Raw genomic sequence first — 23,045 nt, forward strand, 5'->3', positions numbered from 1 at the left:
ATCCACTGGTGTCAGCAGTCAGAACAATTCTACAACAGGTTATTGCCACAGCCACATCCTTGACATTCCAATTTTCTTTCCCTGCTCAGAAAAGCTGACAGATTCGAATATTTCACTAAAACACACCAGGCTTCTTGTTTGTATGAAAGAGACAAGCACAGAATAATAAACGTAAAGTATAATTAACGTCCTTGCTGTGAATGGAAGACAAATTAAAAGGGAGATAAAAGAGTGGTTATGCATTAAACAAGAGTGAATGACACAAATAACCTTATGGAAAGAGCCTGTCTGTATTGCCTTGCAGATTAATCCTGAGTCCCCTCCCCACACACACACACACACACACTCACACACACACACACACACACACACACACACAGCACAGGCTGCTGGCTGAACTGCACTTGTAATCTTCTCTCCAAAGCGGCTGCGAATGTGATCCGGAACAATAAATAAAAAACAGTGTGGAGTCGGTGCTATGAAATGAAACAAGCAGAGGAGATAAAGAACTATTTTACTAGGTTGTAAAAATAAAAGAAGGTGGGGCTGGAGCATAACAGAGAGCTAGGAAAATATTGACTTTTTAGTGTATTTATTGGTGGAGGAAGAAGTGTGTCTAGCCTTGTGGAGATGAAGACATCCCTGCATCACTCCGGAATATAAAGTGCTGAATCCTGGATGTGGATATAAAAAAGTACCAGCGTGCTGCTCAAAACTAACAAGTTTGGGAAATATTTAGTGACATGGCATAAGGGTGTTGCCTGCTTTGGATTCTATCAGAGCTGTAAAAACCAGGGGACAGCTGAGGTGTAATCAGGTTACTCTTGATCTGATTGAAGAAGAGCATGCAAGACCCATCTACAGTCTAATTTCTCTTCTCTGGATTGAACAAATTGGATATTTACTTTCTTTTGCATGCAGAATGCCATCCAAGCACCTACGCTACACCTTTCATTGGTATTTTAGAACCGTTTACTTGTAGAAAGTCAACAAAATGCACTGAATGTGCAATACCAAATTGAAGTCTGATTTGGGGGTATCAGTTTTGTTGATTTTACTTATGATTTGGAAGTAACATCTTGTTTTTTTGCAGGTGGATGATTTTTTAAGGTTGGTCACCATGTGTGCCAATATAGTATATGAGTGGCTGAAAGCATTACAGCTTTCTCAGTATGCAGAGTCCTTTGTGGATAATGGGTATGATGACTTGGAGGTGTGCAAACAGATTGGGGACCCAGATCTGGATGCCATCGGTGTGATGATCCAGCAGCATCGGAAAAAGATCCATGATGCAGTACACAGATTGAGGGAAGAGGAAAAGGAGGCTGCAAGTGGATTATATTTCACTTTGGAACCCCAGGTAGACTCACCAACTCCTGATATCTACTCCAGCCACATGGTGGAGCAATATGAAACCAAAGCTTGGAGGGAGGCCCAGGGTCACAAACCTGTACCAAGGAGTAATAAAACTGGTCAACTAAGTAAAAACTTGGTAACTTATCCTAAACTGAAGCTAAAGATCATGATAAGGGATAAACTTATCCGGGATGGTGTCAACCTCAGCAAGCCACCATTCTCCAAAAAGGTAAGACTTTATATATATGTATATATATATATACCCACATTTTTATCAAGTGTTAACCTTCACTATCAACTTGTGTACCTACTAAGGTATATAGTTTCATAAAAAAGTTTTACATGTTTTGTTTAAGGCTACTTTTATTTTAAATCTATACACTGATAGGACATTTTTTATGGTAGGGATAGTGTTATAAAACGACATTTAAAATGTAAAGTAATTGCAGCAATGTGAATGCAGGGCATTATTCATGTCTTGATACAATAACAGGTAATGATATGAATGTGTAATTCTGTATTTGGGAAATGAAATGCAGATAGTTACAAATGCAAAGCTCACCCAAACCGGTCTGGATGTGTCTGTGGTTTGTGCTAAGGTCCCTATAAAGGCGTCTATGTCACCTTGTCCCCAGTAAAAGAATAGAGACATGAATAAAATTGTTGATATGAGTTAGCCACCATTCAAACAGCATACAGCAGGTAACAACAACCTTTTATTAGTATGAACGTAGTTTCAACATGTCATTTGACATTTAATCAGATTTTTTAGAAATGTGTGGATACTAGTTTCCTGAGCCTATCACCTGTATGTGAACTGTATATTTTATTGTATTGTATTTGATGTTCTTTAGATGCTGGCTTGTGTCAGCTTTAGAGTAAGGGAGTTTTTGCACTGTGCTCTGACCATATTTTTTTTAAATCAGAGAGCACTTTAAAAAAACATGCCATGGCTTATAGAAACCAGACATTTGTTGCAAGTGCTTTAACCTGGAAAAGGTAAAATTAAACTGATTGTTTGATATGCTCTTTGTGCTGTTAAGAAAGTCAAGGGATCCATATTGTATTGCATGCTCCGGAAATATACATTTAGAGTTTATTACAGACAGAGAATATTTTAATGAAAGCTCTGTATGTTCATTCAGCGTTTACTTTTTCATATAGGTACAGTTAACACAAGCTATAATAAGGATCACCCACCTAGCTGTCTATTTCTTGTCATTACCATAGGGGAAAGGGCTTACATGCAACATTTCCTTAATCACGCTGCTTAAGTTTGCAATGTTGTCATTCTGCCCTTTTACTGTGTGCAGGTGCCATCTTTCACATCATGGTTAAATACAGGTAACTGTCTGTCTACCTCTCCCATGAGCACTAGATATGCCTGGTCATTCACTTATTGCACAGCAGGTTCAACACAAGCTTTGGGGTCTGCTGACAATCCTTTGAATTTTCCAGTTACCTTAGAGAATAAGGTTGCTTTACATGATTAAAAAGTGTTGTCACAATGGAATATTAAAAACCCATCCTTGCAATAGGCTGTAAAAAGCAGACTTATAAACATTAAAATAAATATTAAATCTGTCCGCTTGATTTTTTCTAAAGCTTTTAGAATACTTTTGTATGCAAATTCTTAACAAATATCCTACTTAGTAGCATCTGCCAAGGTCAGTACTAGGTCTCAGTAAGTGCTCATCTTCACTGTGATTGATCATAAGGAACATCACACAGTGGATCTGTTTTCTCTCCCAGTTTTGTGTACTTAGCCTCCCTAACTGCATGAATAAGCACAAACATGTGAAGTGCAAGTTCAACCATGTGGTCTTTGCTAGTAATTAGAGGTGTGTTTTATACTGTAGTCTATGTGACAAGAGCTTCACATGTTTTTCCCACCTGTGTTAACCCTAAAAAATCCCTTACCCTCCTACTATACTCTGATAAAAAAAATCATACTTTATGATATATATATATGCAAACCACCTTTGTTGAGATACAATAGACCTTTAAAACAAACAGACCCTGAAGTGGAGGGTATTTTTTACAGTCAAGTGGAGCTGTGTTCAGTTTTGAGAATCTGCAGAACAATTAAAAGGTAGACATTTACAATGCACAGGATTAGATGACCCATGTGAATAGAGCTTTACAGAGCTAATTGAAAATGTGCTTTTCCAGTAAATCAACTACATTGTGTATAATGAAAATGTGACACTGCACAATCCAGATGCATTATTGATAATTGTACACCCAAGGAGATTTGACCTGTTGAGTAACAAATGGAAATGGGTGCATAACCACAATACCAGATACATGTGTATCTTAAACCAGTGCTGAACAAGGATCCAAAAAATGATTCTATGTATTTTGCACATTGACCATTTTATTGATGTATTCCAAAAAAAAAAATGATTGGGCTTTGTAACCATCAGTAGTTTTGGATGTATAAAGCACTAAAATACCCTTCTGTCTGCATGAATGTGTCATGCACTTAGCTGTAGCAGGTGTGGGGAATTCTATGTCACTTTAATGTGATGGCATATATATGGCTTTTCCAACTAATTATCTTGCTAGATTTCCTACAGGCTGCCTTGGGGTGATCATACTCTGTTATTTGTAACCATGTGACAACTCTATAGTAAGAAAGGCCATGTGAAATTATTAGACTAGTAACAACTACTTTTGGATATTGCTAATAAAAAAATCTTTGAGGTTGTTTTTTGTATTTGTTCCTTCTTTATGGGAAAGCAAGCTGTCTCTGTACCAAATGAATGTATAGCATCTCTTATCCCCATTGCTCTCAGGTGAAGGTCTGTCAATATACGCTCACATACATAAAGGTTAACTAATTACATACACAGCCCATTAATAAAACTTCTGGAATAAATGTGTAGTTTTTAGGATATCAAATGTTTTTCTTTTTTTGAAGAAGCTGGAATACACTGATTGGTTTAAAGTTATTTTGTTCAAATGACTGTGAGTCATATGAGTTAAATACCTACGCTAATAATTTAGCAAAAGAAAATAGCTGCAGTGATCTAAAGCATACTCTGTTTCCTCACATTCCAGAAATAGTTTTAGCAGGCTTAGTTTGGATGGTAAAGTGTAAGAAATGTGCTGTGTACACACACACAGAAGGGGGTGATTAGCATTAGCAGGTTTGCATTTCATTGGTTAGCACAGGGACAGCAGGACCCCTTCCTGTGACATTCATAAAACTGAACTTTCTCCTGGCACTCAAACTTACTGATCTGATAAGGACACTGATGAGCCTTCTGTTTAACCTAGTAATGAATAGTTATATTTCTGGAGCTTGTCACAGCTGAATTAAATACAGGAGAAGGGACAATATAGATGAAGCAAATTACAATGCATACCATGTGAGTTCATAAAAGTAAATATGGAATCATGAAGGCTGTTCTAAAGAAAACTTTTCAATCTGACATGGACTACACACATTAAATAATCTATTCTTCTATTTGTGTGGGTTGAATTGAAATTTTTTAAATTTGAATTCATAAAAAAATTCAAATTACAGTAAAACAACTTTTGTAACTTGTTTATTTCACTATTCGTATGTCTCCCTAAACACACATCTACCAGTTAGGTGGCGGATCAGGTGTCCTTGTGTGGCTTGCAGAAGTTGGCACCCCTAAAAAAGCAATGTTTAAACATTTTGCCTTCTGAAAATCTTTAAACTGAAAATAATTAGGATGCCCATGATTTTTTGGTAACCTGACCATCTAGGATGTGATACCAAACAAATGTTTAATGTTACAAACAATAGGATTATCTAGTTATTAGACAACCTGATATTTGTTTGATTTCTCAATATATTTGCCCATTTTGCATCCAGTAGAATGTTGGGCTCAGGATGTCAGTAATAGAAATAGTCATGGTGTGATTAGGCTGCATTTACCATCTTGGTGAATTAATATCTGATTGATGTGTGTTTTATACTTTTTTTTTAAATACTATTGGTATGCCATGTAAAAACATAGTACTATTGCTATTGTATATTTGTGTGTGTGCTTTGTAGGCTACATAAAACATAAGAAAGTAGCAGCCCACAATCAGATCTGATAGCTACTTTTCTCCTAGCCACCGTTATTAAAAAAAAAGTTCTGACAAGAGTGACTAAACTTACCGCATGATGGAAATGTCTCTGTACCAGATGTCATCGCATAGAGTTTGTTGATAACATCCGTAGGGTCCCATGACTTTCCAGCATCTGCTCCACTACCTACAGACATTTATGGAAATTCAGCTTTGTTAGATTCTGCAAACGGTGTAGGTACTTGGACTTCTACTGAACAATATATATATTGGATTTTATTGGGCATAGCAGAAGGTGATTTTTTTCTGGGAGCTAGTTGGATAATAATGACAGCATAGTAGAAAAATTATAAGTATAACTTTCTTTGCATGTCTGTACAAGCTTTAATATGTATAGACCATCCGATTATACAAAAAGGCCTGTAGGTTTCCTAGCAGATGTTCATTAGATGTTTTTTTAATCACATAGTTTCAAACTGTGTGCATTCAATGCTACATTAGTAAGTGTATTGTACCTGTGCGTTTGAACAAGATTTACCCAATAAATGACTTTTTTTACCCAATAAGTTTTATAAACTGTGTGGCATGTGTTGGTATTGATGGGTACTGAGAAAGAATCTTGATAGTCCGATTAGTGAATAAAGTTTTGTTTATAACTAAAGCAACATGGGAATGAATGAAACATATTTATGGTTGATTAAACATGGTATACTCTAATAATGTTGTTACTTTTGTATATCCACAAATAGATATGATAATGCAATATACAGTATTTTGCAATAGGGAAGTAGAAGAAAGGACAAACTTTTTTTTATTATTAATTTTAATAATAAACAGGATTTATATAGTGCCAACATATTACACAGTGCTGTACATTAAATAGGGGTTGCAAATGACAGACAGATACAAACAAACAGTGACACAGGCGGAGGAGAGGACCCTGCCTTGAAGAGCTTACAATCTAGGAGGTATATATATATATATATATATATATATATATATATGTGTGTGTGTATTTACCTTCTTAAATCTGGACATTAACCTTCAACCAACCCCCCGCCCAACTAATTGCCATGTTACTTTTAAAAAATAATCCCCTTTTACCTAAGGAGAGTGGTGGTTATATCATGCACTGGGTCCCGAGTCCCTTCAATACTGTTCATTGCACTTTACCCCCTGCACACTGTGAGAAGCCTACTTTGCGCAGTGAAGTCAGAATAAGCTATTTTTGTATAGTACAGAAGCCTCCAGATGGGAGGTAAAGCTAGTATCATGCTTTATGTATATATATGACAATGTCATATAATAATTTTTTTTATTACCTTTTTTCAGTGACACCTTTTTTAAAGTTTTTTTTCAATGCCAACGTTTCGTCTAAACTCTCCAGCAAAAAAAGCATTAATGATTATTTGGATCATAATATAAAACTTCCATGTTGCACACCTTTTAGTGAAATGGTTAACAAAATAAGGCAAAGAAACTGTTGTACTCCCAAGGGGTACCACCATCATTTTGTTGTGTGCAAGCTAACTAACGGGTATCAATTTGCATCTGTGCCACCAGTCAATTCATACTGTCCTGCTTATGTAGAATGTGTAGAGGCGGGGATGATGTCTCCCATTATAAGCACTTAGAGCTGACCTGCAAATGCCAGGTGTATTTCCTGACCAAAGTATTGGGAGTGCATGTGTTGGGTCATTTAGCATAACAAAGCAGTAGACCCAAGACCCCTACCACTAACATTTGCCCCTATGTAAGAAGTATCTTAACCTATGGTGGCATTAAAGTGACACAATTCAGGAGTGCATGTGCTCCTCTAAGCAGTGGCAGGAAGATTTTTTTAAACAAAGTTTGCTGTCACCTATGCTGGACAACTTAGTCACCATGTAAATAAGTAGATAAAGAAAAACAAAAGTCATGTGACACTAAAAGGAAAAATAATATTTAACAATATGGTTAAGCAAAAACGTGTAATTCTACTAAAAGGTTCATTATGACTGCTTGCTATGTTCAAACTCATACAGGACAGTATTCTGAAAAGAGAAAGAATAAGGGAAATAAAAATGTATACAAAATAATGATCCTAAATAATTAGGGATAATATTGATTTTAAATTGTAAAGAGCTATATTGATCATAATGAAAAAGGCAATTCTCAATGATTTCTGTGATTGCTTTAATAGACCCACTTATCTCCACATGGTACCACACACCAAGTGGGACTAACTGTTTAACACCAGTAAATTGTGAAGCAATATTGCAGTTAATGTTTGTTTTATAATGTACACATCAAATGGAATCTGTCTTGGTGGAAGAATTCTAAATATGGAAACCTTTTTTTTTTTTTTTATTGGGCCTGATTTATTAAAGCTCTTCAAGGCTGGAGAGGATATATTTTTTAAATAATTCGCTATTTGTTAGCAAATTTTCTTAATCATGGACCAGATCCATTCCAGGTTTGCTGGATCACCCAGCTTCACTGAATTTGGTGCAGTGAAAGACGCTTTTCATTGAGCCACTATCTTGGAACTAGTTTTCAGTCCAAGCTGTCTAATTCTACGAACACCTTCTTGCTCTTTGGAAGCTGGAGGTTTGATTCACATCCTCCTACATCCTGAACCTGTTCATGTACAAAACATTAACGGATGAATACTGATGAGCAGCAGGTAAAAGAAGGCAGTTCAGAGCTTTAGTAGCTCAGGTCTCCACAAAAGTTAGAACATATTTCTTTTGGCACAAAAGGTGCTCTGGGAAATTTCTTGTATTTTGAACATATATATTTTTTTTTAACTTTTATGTTTTTTGTCGCAGTATATCATTCTTCTACATGGGTTTGTGATTTTAATCTCAAATTATTTAGCTAAACACAAGAAAAGTTATCTTTATTTTAATAAAAGTGAAACCTATCTTCAGTTTAATCAAATTAAATTTGAAAACTATGATCATGTAGCTGCAAATACCGATCCATATCCTGTGTAAAGCTTGGTGAATTGAGCCTCTTGTGGTATGCCTGCAGAAACTTACAAGGTGTTATGTTTGATTGTTGTGGCAAGACTGATTCGCTGCTCTGCATAAGTCATTCTTGCCATATCATACATTTCTTTTTTGCAGAGCGTAAATGAATAATCCCAAAGCATTACTTTCAAATTTAAACAGAAATCACTGTCCTATCCTTTTTTATGTCTTTTTTTATTAACAAGGCCAATTCATCTAAAACTGTGGGTTTGTAGTACTAAAGCTATTTTTTAAAGTTAAATTTAAAAAATCTAGTTACAAACTGTTTTGATTGATCTATTTGTAAGTTTTCAGTATCATTCCCATTAATTTTGATAACATTGCATCTTATCCAGAAAGATTCTAGTTTCATTTATTACCTTTATCAAGAGACCTTGTGATGCAGCTTCTCTGTTCCTCATTTCCATATAAATAGAACATCGGATTGCAGAGCCAATCAGTCCTTATTTTCACAAGCATGTCACCTGTAGACAATTATTTATACATTATATAAAATAAATACATAGGCAGTATTTTACCTAATGGAATAGTTCTATAGTTTTACCCAGATGTTGTCATGCACACAATTTAAATAATGGCAGTCAAAGGATACAAAAACATTTGCATTACTAATTACCAACAACATATAGGTTCCTAAGCAAATATCTCCAGTTTCTGTAACATTTGATTTATTTGTTGCTAATCAAGAAAAATAGAATATGGAGGTTGATTTATTAAATGATTGCAGAATATTTATTCTTTACCTTAAGCATAAGCCTACAAGTGGTTAGAAAGTGGGAAGCTTTTATCTAGCCAGATTTCCATTTCCATTTTAAATTCACGAAAATATTAAAAGTGAAATGCGGATCAGAATTTGAGCATAACTATTTTTTTTACCTAGGACACATTTAAAACTCCTTTATGTTAGAAAGTAGCTTAGCCTAACGAAGTCATTGTACTGTAAACATGTATGAATATGGATTCATTTTCACATTTAAACGAAATCAATTTTGGGATCCAGTGCCTCCCAACTAGGTTTAAATCCTGTCTTGTTGCCCTTTGCGTCTTCATGGGGCAGATTTCAATTAATTCTCTTTCTGATACCTCTCATTTGGTTAGGAAATAGGAAATCTTCCCCCAACTAAACAGAGGCTTCAATGTCTCCAAACTGTTATAGAAGCTTTGTCTGACACTCATCACCCAAAAGAAAATAAAAAGTGGTAAAATCCCTCATATGTGGACACAGACAACAATATATCTTGACAGAGGTTCCAGATCTTCCTTACTTGACTAAAATGTTTTTTTAGCTGCTTGTGTCTCTGCTTTATATTTTTCCATGTTAACTGCCTCTTCTGCACTGATTCACATTGTCAGGAAGTAAGGGCTACGTATACATGTCAAATGTGCTCCACTTGAGAGAAAATCTAGCATGTACAGCGGTCCCACAGTGTTGTTTATCAATCCGCTGTATTGGATTGATGATGGAATAATTAGGGATAAGTGCTATGCTTTTCTGTAAAGGAGAGTACAGAAGGTGCTACTTGCTTATCCTCCCCACTCCCCTCGCAGTGTGTGCCTAGAGTACAGTTGTTCATCTATCACTGAAAATAAAATTATAACAACAGTAATCTGATGTCTGTATGGGGTTTTAGGCTTGTAATAGTCATACAGATTGTTTAGGGCTCCTCCTTAAATAATATTTGGGAGTTGACACATGCAAGTGTTTAGAGCAGAGGTAGTCGTAATTTACCAAACAAACCTTTTTTATGCTATTCATGACTAGATAATTTTGCTAATAAAATGTATATGTGTTTACTTATATTTTGATTGCCGTTTGTATTCATTGGATTCTTGCCAGAAACCTCTCAACAACCTGGCTAGTATTATTAATCTGTGTTTAAGTATCAAATACCATGTCAACATGTATACATGAGTGTGCATATGACTCTTATATAAACCTCAAAATCCATTAAGAACAGTGCTGAAATGAATGTTATGAGTTTATATATACCTGTTTTTTAGTTGGCTTCTAAGAAATGTCTTACTGTCATATCCTTCATAACACTATACAAATGATGCTAAGTGCATCTTATCCCTCACCTAAGATTGATTTAAAAGCTTTCTCTGGTTCTAAATAATGTTGCTTAGGAGTTAAATCACTGAATACTAACATTTATGTTCATGAGGCACAGACTGTAAATTTTGTTAAATAATTAGAGTACATTTTTGACAGATAAAGTATATTCTGAAAGCTTTTGGGGTGAACACACAGCATAATTGAATATATATAAAGCTTTTAGTAAATTGTTGCCGGGCATGCACTTAGGAGAAAGAATTAAAGGCAGAAAGTTGTTGAATCTCGAATATCTGTCAGAATCTGATGCTTGGTGTATATGCCAAATGCTGTATAATATTGATTTTAAAAATGATATATCCCTTACAAGAAAGCTCACTTTGGACAATAGTAGACAGATAATAAGCAGATTTTCTTTACAACAATAGTGCTGACCGTAGACACAAGACAATCATTGCCAGGTCAAGTTGATTTCAGCATTGTCGGACAATGATCTCATGTCTATAGCAGTAGAAGATACAAACATTTATATGAAAATAAGTTTAAAAACATTACCTTACATCTTTAGGCCATGGAGAAAGGAAATCGACGAGTTGTAAGTCACCATGCTCTTCCATTTACGTTTAAGGGAAATTATTGGAGAAATCTGAATGAGATATGGTTTGTGCTTATCAGGGACAGTCAGTGCACCACACAAAAGTGATGCCGTGATCATGCGGTGACAATCTGCCTGGATGGAAATCCATGTTGGATACTGGGGGCATGAAGTGATTTATGAAGCATTTACCACAAGAGTGAAAATTAGTGTTATGTAAAACCGCCTACAGGGCCTCATTATGTGCTGAGGGCTTTTTAAAGTTTGGGGTTCTCAATGCACAGCATTTACTTGTTGCTGAACAATTCTTGAACCTGCCCCTTTTTACATAATGCTGCTGTGTTATTGTACAAAAAGTAACCGGCATGCAAAGATCCTTATGTTGCTTACATCCATGTTGCCCCATTTTTTCTATAATAAAAACAAAAGTTTGGAATAGACCTCCCAATATAAAGACAATGACAGGTCAGGCCTAAAGGTAGAAGCACTGTTCGTAGGTGCTAGCCTTTGTATGCAGCATGTCACTGCATTGCTGTGCAGTACATTCTGTGCACTAATGTTACAAGGCATTCATCCTTCTATCCCCACACAAAAAGCTACACTTTTGCAGAAACTCTTGTTTTCAAATTAAAACAGCTTTAATGAACCAAGTTCCAAACTAGAGAAACTTGCATATGCCTCACTATTAGACACAACTCCCTCACACTTTTCATCCCACCTAGGGTTTACTCATAGAGATTCTCCCAAAACACCAAATCAGATACAAAAGTATGCTACCAAAGTATGCTGCTGCCAACACCATTCAAGAAAAATGTGTTCATTTGTCAAACCTGTCATTTAAATGACTCATATAAAAGATGTGTACATTTTTCTTGTTGCTTTTAAAATCTAGGTGTCCGTCTGAGGGGCTCCCAATCTAATGTCTCCACCATAGTCCTCTGTCAATAACACAGGCGAAAGCCAATTTTAAAGGGAAGCCAATTAACCTACCTACATGTCTTGGAACTGGATTAAAAAAAAAACAAAAAACAAATGATGTTGAGGGGGTCTGTTTGCTCATTTTTTAAGTTTTTTTTGTACAGTGTCACTGGTCCACTGCGGCAGTGCTTGACTCCTTCATCCCATTTGTTGGTCAATATTTTGTCCAGTATCCCCACAGGGGATGACAATTGCTCATTGAAAGTCCCCATCAATTGACTTCAATGAGGTTTGCAAGGGAAATCACAGTCTGCTATTTTTGTTTATGGATTTGCAGAATCCTTGCTGAATCGAACCTTGGGGGATCTACTCATTCTTATTCCAAATAAAAAATTATAAAAAAAGTAATGTAGAAGGAAGACACAGGTAGAACATATGTATTAATAAAAGGTATGACACTGCACAAAAGAGCACAATTTCTTTCTGCAATTTCAGTTTTAAACTATCTAAACTGCATTGATTTTATAAGATAAGGTACTACGAGAACAACTCTGAGCTTTAATGCACTGTTTTATTGCTAAAATGTTATTGCATTATTTTTTTTTTTTGTACAGACCTGTAAGATTACCCAAGACTCTATCATCTATCAAAACCTGGTGTACAGAAATATCTTTTCTCAAGTCACTTTCTACTTTCATTTGTAGTTCACAAATGTGAAAAACATTCCTAATAACCAGGTTTCCTTTACAAAAATCTCCTTATGGCTAGCCATGTTTCTGTCTCAGATGTTTCTGTCTCAGACTGTTGATGGGGGGAAATCTGCCTATTTTATTGCTGGGACCCACATACACATTTCTTTTGACTCACCTAACAGAGTAAAGTAATGCACATGTAAGATCCTATGTAAATTCCCAACACATTGGGATGTCATACAGGTTAATTACTGCTTCCCAGGGCCGACGCTCTACCCTGAGCCACTGGAATTGGGCAATTGTTTAATTCATGGTCAGTCTAAGGCAACGTACACATGTGCAAAGGTTCTCCTCCGATAGTCGGCTCAGGGCTGATATGTAACGGGAATCTTGCGCGTGTATAGTGCTCATCGTCGGAATGACCATCCTGGCGAATCCACAGACGATGGGTGACGAAGGATCGTAATGCAAGTGAAGGGGAGAGAGTGCAGCGGGAGGTCGCCCTGTCATTCTCCCCCTTCCCTCTCCATAGAGCAGAACAGTGCTGAATGTACAGCTCTCATTCATGCATTGTGCAGTAGTTTGTCATTGGAAAGGATCATGAAAGATCCTTTCCAACGACAACTATTGCATTCTCCCTTTTTATTTTCTTGTAGTGTCCCCAGTGTAATGATTTGTCCTCCAGTAGTGTTGACTCCTGTCTTGTCTATTCTTTTACCAGGTATTGTACCAGGTACAAGTGAAATTTCAAACAAGTTTTACTCACCAGAACAATTATCCACACAGCTAATTGAATGTGTGACTAATCTTAAAGGAAGATTATTGCACAATACATGACCAATTGTCTAGTTGACTACTGTAGTTAACACACCATGTGTGACCAGTTTTACCTGTTGCTGTCTGTGTCTATCCTGTATAGCTAAAAAGGGGCATATACACAAATTTTATAAATGGATATTTAGTGATTTTTTAATGCATTAATATTCAGTAAATCATTTTGGCACATTTTAAATTAAGAACCAAAAAATACAGTCCAGCTGGGTAGAGTACTAAACAATATTTATATTTGATGTAACATGATCAGTGAACTGAACCACAGCAAATGTGTCTCTGTGGACCTAGTGCCTAAAAAAAATGTTAATTGCCTGAAAAGAACAGCCATTTGACAGGGCCATTCCTAATAGTGCATGGTCATAGAGGCAGCATGTGTCTCCTGAAGCAGAAGAATGATAATAGAAATCTCTGCTCTGCACAATTTACCATAGTTTCAAAGCAACAAATAAAAGTTATGAGAAATTCAGGAGGGAGCTGACATAAAAAATATCAGGAGACAAATATGAAGGGGTTCATATAATGCTTTTACGTTTACCTACAATTTTGACCATCCTGTTCCCTGAGTTATTCTAGAAATGATGGATTTGGGTATCACTTGTAAAAAAATATATATATTTACTTGTACTTTAGGTGGCAGATTATGTAAACTACTATTGTTACTACTACTGGTTCTAAAAAATACTGCTTATCTTGTTTGTGTTTTGTTCCTCTGCCATTAATTCATTCTGAATTACTGACACAGAATGAGTATACAGTTCAGGTATTCGGCTAATTGGAACACAAATATCTACATGCTTGTCTTGGGTGTGTGACTGAAACATGATCAGCTCTTCATCCAGGCATTTCTCTATAGAAGGAGTCCAGCAATATCTGCACATATCATTTCTGATGTGTATGCTGCCATTATCTAGAGAGGATAAAGCTTCCATTCCAATATATCGTACCAAGTAGCCACAGCACCCTATTAGCCTTTTATTTGTTTTTTTTATGAATAAGAGCAGTGTGCTCTGTGGGAAAATTGTGAGTGTGATTTCTCTTTTTAGGTTTTTAAGTTTGCTCTGCTTGTAGTTCTAGCAATAAATGGTAACTCTCTGCATCCCTTATGTCTGTCCATATGCTTCTCCTCCATAGTTGGAATTTGCCCTTTTATCTTTACCTGCACCCACAAGTGGATGTTTTTGTTTTTGTTTTTTTCCAATGGATTTGCTGTACATAGAATTGCACTGTATTAAGTACAGAATATACCTTTTTGGACTCTTCCTGGGTGTCTCCTCCTTTAAAAATGTTAACCACTACTTTTTGGCCTACTCCATAGTTAGACACTCTAACTGCAGAGAGCTATCTCAGGCTTTAGGTTCTATTTTTCGGGTGCTCTGCCCATCTCTGCCCACTGTTAAGTCTCCAAAACACAGCAAAAACAGGCAAACTTCAGGGTTCTTCCTCGCAGAGGGTCAATGTTATTCACAGCATGACCATGCAAAAAAAAAAAAAAAAACAACACAAAAGAGTTTAGAGTTTCTGGGAGACCTTCTCTCAGCTCGCAGGCTCCACACAGCTTTTCTACAGGAGCCACAACTGACCTCAGGCTGCAGCTCCAACTGTCTCAAAGACCTGGTGGATTCTATATATTCAATGTCCACGTGCTTCAGGTCCATCCTCAATTACTAGCCTGGGAAAGCTGAGGTATATGATGCCAAATATCTCCTGATTTTGGCATCAGGTATTTTCTTCTACCACAATATATATACATAGTGTGTGTGTGCCACTATATACCTTTCAAAGCCTGGCTTTGGAAATAATACACTTTAAATGAAATGTTGTGTTGATCTTTAATATACTGTTTTTAGAGTAATTTAGAATTATATAAATTTTCATTATTAAATGAAATACAAAAATTGAATACAAATATTCCTCCCTTCTACTTTTTCCATGTAATAACCTTATTCAGATGTATTTGCCTTTTACTGAAAAAAGTATTTCCACCAAATAACATCATAACATTTTAAAAGTGCATTTTTTCTAATTTCTAGAAGCTGGAGTTAAAATAATAATAATGTTCAGCCACATTCCTATATACACAGAGTATCATGCAGATGGTAATGGGCTGTCCTCATCAGCCTCTAATATTGAGAAACGTCACTTCAGAAAAGCTTCTACCCTTATTGTTTATAATCTTTTACTCTCTTTAATAATATGTTAAATTATTCAGGATGAATTAATTTTACTAAAACTTTGGCAAAGTGGGCCAACTGATCCAGCTTGCAAAATAAACGGCCTATAGGCTCCTAAGTTAGTATTCGAGACCATACAGTTCAAATCCACAGTGAGCATCTATTTATTCCCATAACTGTCTGTAATTTTTGTTTGATTCCCTAGGGATGCTGCTGTTGGAAACAAATGTCATGTATAGTTACTTTTAATGCCTACTGCTGCACTTTTTCCTAACGGATGCTGATAAACAAAGAGTACCAGAGGCAGTAAAGTAATGATGCAGTAGGTAGTTGCTGCATCATCCTCTGATTTTTACCTTGAAGCCACCTGCCTGTCTTAAGAGGTTTGGGAAAAGCACATATATACTCAGACACAAGGTGCTAAAAACAAAAAATAAAAACAAATGACAAACTACTTGGTCTTGTTTTGCCATCACTTTGGCTTGTTTCTTGTAATGTATGATTAACCAGATATTTTTCCCTTGATTATTGATCGCACACTTGCCACTCCACAGACAAAAATAATGGAACTGGCTAACCTGTGATTTAGTTGTTTCTTTGCCCCCTCACTATAGTCTTGTATTATCGTCATTGTATGATCATCATCATCATGGGTAGAGATCTGTTTCAAGATTTTTCCACTGTTCTGACCAATTTAATACTGATCGGGTAATCATAAATTTTGGGTCATGAAATTGCCCAGGGTAATAGGCGGATAAACCCTTGCCTCAGGGCAAATGAACAGGGAACAAAACAGGTAAAGCAAGCTGTTTGCAAAGTTTATTATCCCAACCAAAAATATCAGAGTTGACTAAACATGGAGAGCTTAGAACAGACATGGGTTCAGCTTAGACCCTGGTATTTGAAAAAAAAAATGTTTTTATTCATTATTAGCAAGAAAACTGTACCCAACCATTCTTAAAATGGTCTAATAGAACAAAGAAGGTCCTAGCAAAATTATATATACTAGTCAGCTCTTCTTTGGGTAAAAGGAACAGCCTTAACAGGGTTTATGAGGCCAAACATATCTGCATGATACCACAAAACATCTGTATGTATAGGGAAAGTGATTTGTGTCCATTGGCATTAAAGAGTGGGAGGTTAAACTATTTTTGTGAAACTCTAAAACCCTCCCTTTGAAGTCCAGTCTGGAATTTATAGGAGATCAAATAAATAGCATTCCTCTAGAAGGTTTTAACAGTTTGTTCCCATTTTACCTGGCATGTTTCTAAACCCTGTCTGTTTGGAAATAATAATATCATAATTCAAATATGTACCAGCAGATTGCAGATGTCATGAAATGGTATAACGGATAAATCATGTGCACATTTAATCCTTTGGGAATCATTATGATAATGCTTGCTTAACCTAACATTTGTTAAATGATTCATATGTCATAACATATGTTGCCAATCATTGGGCTGAATTCAGACTAGCATTTTTTTGAGCAGTACTTTAAACTTAAACTGCCTCTTAGAAAGGGTTAATATTGGAATGAACAGCCTTTTTTTTCCACCCCAACTACTTCCATAGAGTTTAATGGAAAGCACTTATAGATGCTTTTTCAAATGTTTTTAAGCATTTGCGTTCTGGAGGACTGGAAGTGGAAAAAAAAACATACAGATAGGCAAAACTTTGCAACTGCTTACACAAGTGTTTGCAAATGCAGCACCCAGTAGTTTCCACAAATGCATAAATCGGGACTGCTGCTCTTAGGGGTAGTACACAGGCACATTTTCACTTTGAATCTGATTTCTAAACTAATAAAATGATGAGATCAGAAGTGATTCTGAAAATACTTTTACTTACATGTTAAAATCAGAGCTTTCACCTATGTGGCTGCCTACCACTTCTGTTTACAAAAACGCTGCATAAAAAAAAAAAATCACACTATAACAATTTTTAAAAAGTCTTCCCTTATTTCCTGACTTCCAGTAGGCCCGTCTAGCAGGTGGCATCAGTGGGTTATCTTACAGAAAGTTACAGAAAGAGGATCCCAGGTCCAGCAAAAACAAATTCCTGAACATTGCATTTTGCAAAAATCTTTGAATATATTTTATTTCTTTTGTTTATGCAGCTTTGGAGGGGCAAAGGGTGGGATTGCCACAAACATGGATCTTTAATTTTAAAAGTAATAGTAAACAAGGTATCATAAAATGTTAGGCCCACATAGCCACATTTCTTTTGCTTTTCCCTGCACTCACAATTTTTTGTTTCTCACAATTCCACAAACTGAAAACAAAATAAGAGTTTATTCTATGTTTGACAAAAGTAAACTGCTTTTTATATTTATTTATTTTTTTTTGCTAGAAACACAGTATGCAAATGAAATGGAACAAAGAGCAGTGGGCCACCACATAAAATCTTCCTGCCCTTTGTAACCTTTCCTCAAACCCATCTCCTGCTGAATACTCAGCCTGAACTTGTGACCTTATCTGGCAATGACTGTCAGTATAATGCCAATAGTTATTAGGAACCCTGGCAGAAACAGATGTTCTCTCTAGTGTGCACTTCCCTGATGTGAATGCACCAAGATTTTACCACAAAATGAACAAGATTCATGTTATGTGAGCATGCATGTTACTTAATTCTCTCTGGAGACTGCAAAGCTTATATAGCCTTCTCCTTCTCTCAAAAGAGTTGATTTACTAAAGAGGTATAGGTCGGTTAACAAAATGAATGTTTGCATAGTAAATACAGGAAAAAAAAATATTCACTCTGAATGTGGAAGGTAAAAAAAAAACAGGACTGTGCATACTTAACAGTTGATTCAGGGAACACAGTTTTACCCTATTCACTAAGGTTGGTGAACAAATACATTTACTAAGTAAACAGTGCTGCTTTTTCAGTAGATCAGCCCCATTTACCTGTTATGGTGAAAGTTAGCAACATGGGAGTTCAGTGGTCGACAAGTACTGTTTAGTATTCACAGGCCATGAAATAATTGGGGGTTTGGACATATTTGCTTGCATTAGTACATGACTGTATATTAATTTTTCATAGTATAATATAATAAGGATATAAATCTATTTGACATATGCATGCTGAAATGGAAAGGTAAATGTATTGTTTATGTATTTACACATGTCAGCATACATAAAACGGTAAAATATTGTCTGTAACTGTATATGAAAAGGTAATAGACATTTTTTTCATATGGCGAGTGCACTTATAATTTGTTTTAGGTTTATTCAGTGGGGGGCTTATGGGAAACATTTCTCCTAATAGGGTACTTTTAAGCTTAGAATATTCAGAAGCCATAGAAGTTCCACTAGTTTTTACTGATAGAAGAACTTGACCTTTCAGTGCACATAAAAATAATTATCTGTCTGTGGAAGAATATTAGCTTTTGCACAGGTATACATTTTTTGTTATAGCAATATATATAAAATGGAAACCCACACTCACGTAGAAATTTAGCAATTAAATTAAACTATTTAGTGAAAACTATATACTATTTAGTGAAAACTTCCAATGCACTCCCTCCAACCTTTCCAAATGTTCATAACTATGTGACTAGCCAGTCGAGAGCAGTTAATATGTCTTTTTTAAAGCATTATGGCTTCATTAGGGTGCATAAATATATAAAAATGTATGGTATTTTGTCTATCAATGCAGACCTAGGTTTTACACTAAACGATTGTAAAAAGAAAATATATAAAAGGCATTGAAATATTTATCTCTTTTTTTTAAATGCTTGCAATACCGCATTAATGGTATTGTTTCTTCCAAATGCTGATTTTTTTTAGATAGAACTGATTAATTAGTGGTTCTCCCTAAACTCTGATCCTGCTTTTGGAGGAGGTTATATGACCAGTACCAAACTTAGTACTATTCCAAAATGAAGCCAAGTATTGTAGTTCTAGTAATACCTTTTTACATTTTTTTGTAATAGATTAGTAAGTTCAACTTTGTTTAGGTTTAAAGTTATATGTGTAGACCTGTCATATGAGACTGTGTTGCAGTAACCATTTTCTCCAATAGAGAATGTTACCCGGAGATAGTTTACATAGTGCTTACAGATACCTCAACTGAATTTTCAGTTTGCAAAGTGAATTTTCATTTAGCTGAGCAATTTAGGTGATGCTAAATTAGTATTCACTTTGCCAGACTGCCAACTGATGTGCAAAGAATTTGCATAGCTTAACCTCATTTACTTGCGTATTCACTAAGCTAAGTGAAAATGTACTTAGTAAGTTGAAATTTTACTTAGCTTAGTGAATGAGGTGAAAGTCCAAGTCCACAGTTCAAGCCCGAGTATTAAACCGTATTAAAGAAAAAACACTGATTTTGTTTTTTGTTTTCCTTGCACATGGTTAAGTATTCTTGTTTATTTTCTAGTTAACTTTCATTTCAGCTTTTTTACTTTCAAAGAAAATTCACTTTGCAAAGGTAAAAATTACTTTGCATCATGAACATGCTCTAATTATTTAGTAACTTAACCCCAATGTTAGAAAATCATTTTTTTTATAAAAAGACAAAGAATGTTCACTTAATAAGAGTATCAGATTTCCAACAGCTAATACAGATACATTTCTAGATACAATTATTACAACTCTGTTCTTTTTTATTTATTTCTTTAGCAGTTTTAAAGAATACATGGCCCCATTCCAAGGAATTCAGCACACAGAGTATCTGATTTGATGAAAGAAACTGATGTGAGACAGACGTCCAAGACCCAGGATCCTTGCTCTGACCATTGTGGTTTATTATGCAGAAGAAGATCACATGCAATTTAAAGTTTTCTTTAATAAACCTTTACTGGGCATGGTCTGAGAAACCAATTTTAACATTTTAGCAACATTGAATGTTTAATTTTTACTATCCTGTACACTACACGTTTAATCACTGAATACGTTAACTTACTTAAGACTTAATATTTCAAATGGACTGCAGTATAAAAGTGTGTTTTTTTAATACATATCAAGTGCATTATACAAATACATTTACAAAAAATACAATTCATAATATCTAAAAAAAATGTGTAGTTTAGTTAAAAAAATATTCTTTTTATATTACATTTTATTGATCAAGCAAGTAGGAAAGCTGATGTCTAAAATCACATGACAGCTTTTCAATCCACAATTTCTCCAGCTAACATTTGTAGCATGAATGTAATTCCTTTAGTTTTTTATTATCAACTTAGAAATTATACTTGTTCAAAGATGACAATACTCTTCTCTGAAAGATTTGAGTTTAATTTTCAAACTTAATGTATTGGTTATTTACAAAATTGATAGAATTAAAAGCCTAATATTGACTGTACACCAAAGATTACATAAGTTATATAGTGTTACTGGGAATAAACTTTTATAAAATCCAACTCACGAGTCAGTCAAACAGGCTGCACTTTCACAATGATCCACAGGTCTTTTTTCTTAATAAAGCTATGACGCAACAGGACCTCTATGACTGAGCCCATGAGCAGGACACATCAGAGTGGTATGAGAATATGATGGATAAATAAAGCTTTTTAAAGAACAAAAGTACAGTGGATGTTTGTCGAAGTGCAGCTTTTCTGTTTAACTGATTAAGAAAAAAGACTGGGCAAATCTGGGAGCTGTAGGTCCATCTGGAGTGGAACCACCAATACTGTCTTCAAGATTTTCCCCATTTGTCTATTAGGATTATAAGCAGAGCATGTATACAGCCTTTCCTGTAACAGCTTCTCCGTATTTTCTAGAGAACATGGTCACATACACATTCAAAAGAAAAAATTACGTTGAGATTAGGTGAAAAAATTGTTGACACACGATTCATTCTCCTTCACTGTTCTATATGAGATTTGAGGAAATGAAAGAGATATGAGGAAAGAAATATGTGGGAAAACTCTGGTATTAAAGTTTATTTTAAACCATTTTCTGTCTTAAAATTTTAAAATTGGCATTAAAGTGACTATATCCCAATTTAAAAGCTGAAACCAGCATCTTCCTGCAAAGCAAACCAATAATATTTACCTATCCTTTGCCCACTTTGATTCCCACTGTAGGACCTGCATTATTGCTGTGCCATGAGGTTTGCAGAGCTGTTTTGCTCACTGATTAGTCTGATATCCATGGTCTCCATATGTTCACCTGCAGCAGTCCCAAGAAATCCTCTAGCCCAATGTTTCTCAACCATGGTTCAGTGGAACCCCAGCATTCCTTCAGGGGTTGCTAGGGGTGCCTTGAATAATGAGCAGTTTGTGGCTCCCAGGTCAGATTAAGTGACACCAATTATCTTTTTGGCTATCGGTAAGGGTGGCATTCTTCCTATTGGCCAGCAATATATGAAGTATTCTTCTGACCACCACACTAACATACTGTGAGCTGTGGATATAGTAATTAATAGCAGGAGACCCCCGAAGACCTGAAAGGTATTTCAAGGGGTTTTCCTATGTTTAAAAATTTAGAAAACACTGCTCTAATTCTTTGCTGACACAAATTCTGCCATACATTCACACCCATAATAATGCAGCCCAACTAAGATGGATAACTTTTATTGTTCCAAAAAGTGTTTTCTATAGGCTGACTCTTAGAACAAGGAGACTCTGAAAAGGTGAACTAGGGTTTAAATCTTTTAAATTCTAACTGTTAAATGTTACTGTTCCAATATCTTGTGGGCTATCATTTTTTGTGAGCTGTCATGGAAGATGAACTAGAATATTTATACATTTCCCCATAAAACTCTACTAGGGCTTTTTTTACTTTTAAAGTAATTCTCTACTTTTTATACTTCCTATCATAGCAGCATAGAGGAGTTTACTGCTCTGGCTTATCCCATAAATTTCCGGGGCAATCAAAGTACATTACATTCCACATTTGTTGCACTACTGCAGGTCAGAACTGGTTTAATGGCATATTGGCTAAACTACTAAATTCCCCAGTCTCCTACCCATGATATGAAAAATCACACGCTTTTCAGTGGTTCCATCTTCCTTTATTTTCACTTTTTGAGTTTTGGATATTTCGTCTTTTACTTCTAGTTGTCTAAAATTTAGTAGGTGGGTAGAACTGAATGATAAGCAAAGCATTTAAATCACAGCAATTCAAGTAAAAGATATTTGAACCCCTTGCCCTGCTCTCTACTTTAAATAGTCGATTCATATTCAACTGTAGTTGGCTTTTCATAACCATTTTTCAATGAAAAATATGATTTATTAAAAGGGTATTTAGCAACAACATTTATGTTCTTGTTATTTTGTATTGATTGCAATAAATACTTCTTCATTTCATTCCAACTTTATGTTTTGCATTTATTTCTTAATTTCCTCTAGTAAAGTGTTTCAACCATTATATTATAAACACTAAAGGTGAAAAAAATATGTGTACTTGAAACTCAGCT

The 23,045-nt window shown here is 35.4% G+C and overlaps 1 protein-coding gene across 2 annotated transcripts; it reads left to right on the forward strand.

The window, feature by feature from the left end:
* Positions 1 to 369: 369 nt before the first annotated feature.
* On the forward strand, positions 370 to 22,941 carry SAMD5 (sterile alpha motif domain containing 5). Of its 2 annotated transcripts, none has more exons than XM_072409032.1 (3): positions 370 to 957; positions 1,094 to 1,585; positions 20,309 to 22,941. In XM_072409032.1, the coding sequence occupies exons 1-3, from the start codon at positions 916 to 918 to the stop codon at positions 20,312 to 20,314; spliced, it is 540 nt and encodes a 179-aa protein (XP_072265133.1). In that variant the 5' UTR covers positions 370 to 915; the 3' UTR covers positions 20,315 to 22,941. The 2 variants fall into 2 exon arrangements, with proteins under 2 accessions (XP_072265133.1, XP_072265132.1); XM_072409031.1 differs by having other exon boundaries at positions 372 to 957; positions 20,306 to 22,941.
* Positions 22,942 to 23,045: the final 104 nt, after the last annotated feature.

Source organism: Pyxicephalus adspersus, chromosome 4 (assembly GCF_032062135.1).
Source record: "Pyxicephalus adspersus chromosome 4, UCB_Pads_2.0, whole genome shotgun sequence".
In the NCBI taxonomy this organism is placed as follows: domain Eukaryota; kingdom Metazoa; phylum Chordata; class Amphibia; order Anura; family Pyxicephalidae; genus Pyxicephalus; species Pyxicephalus adspersus.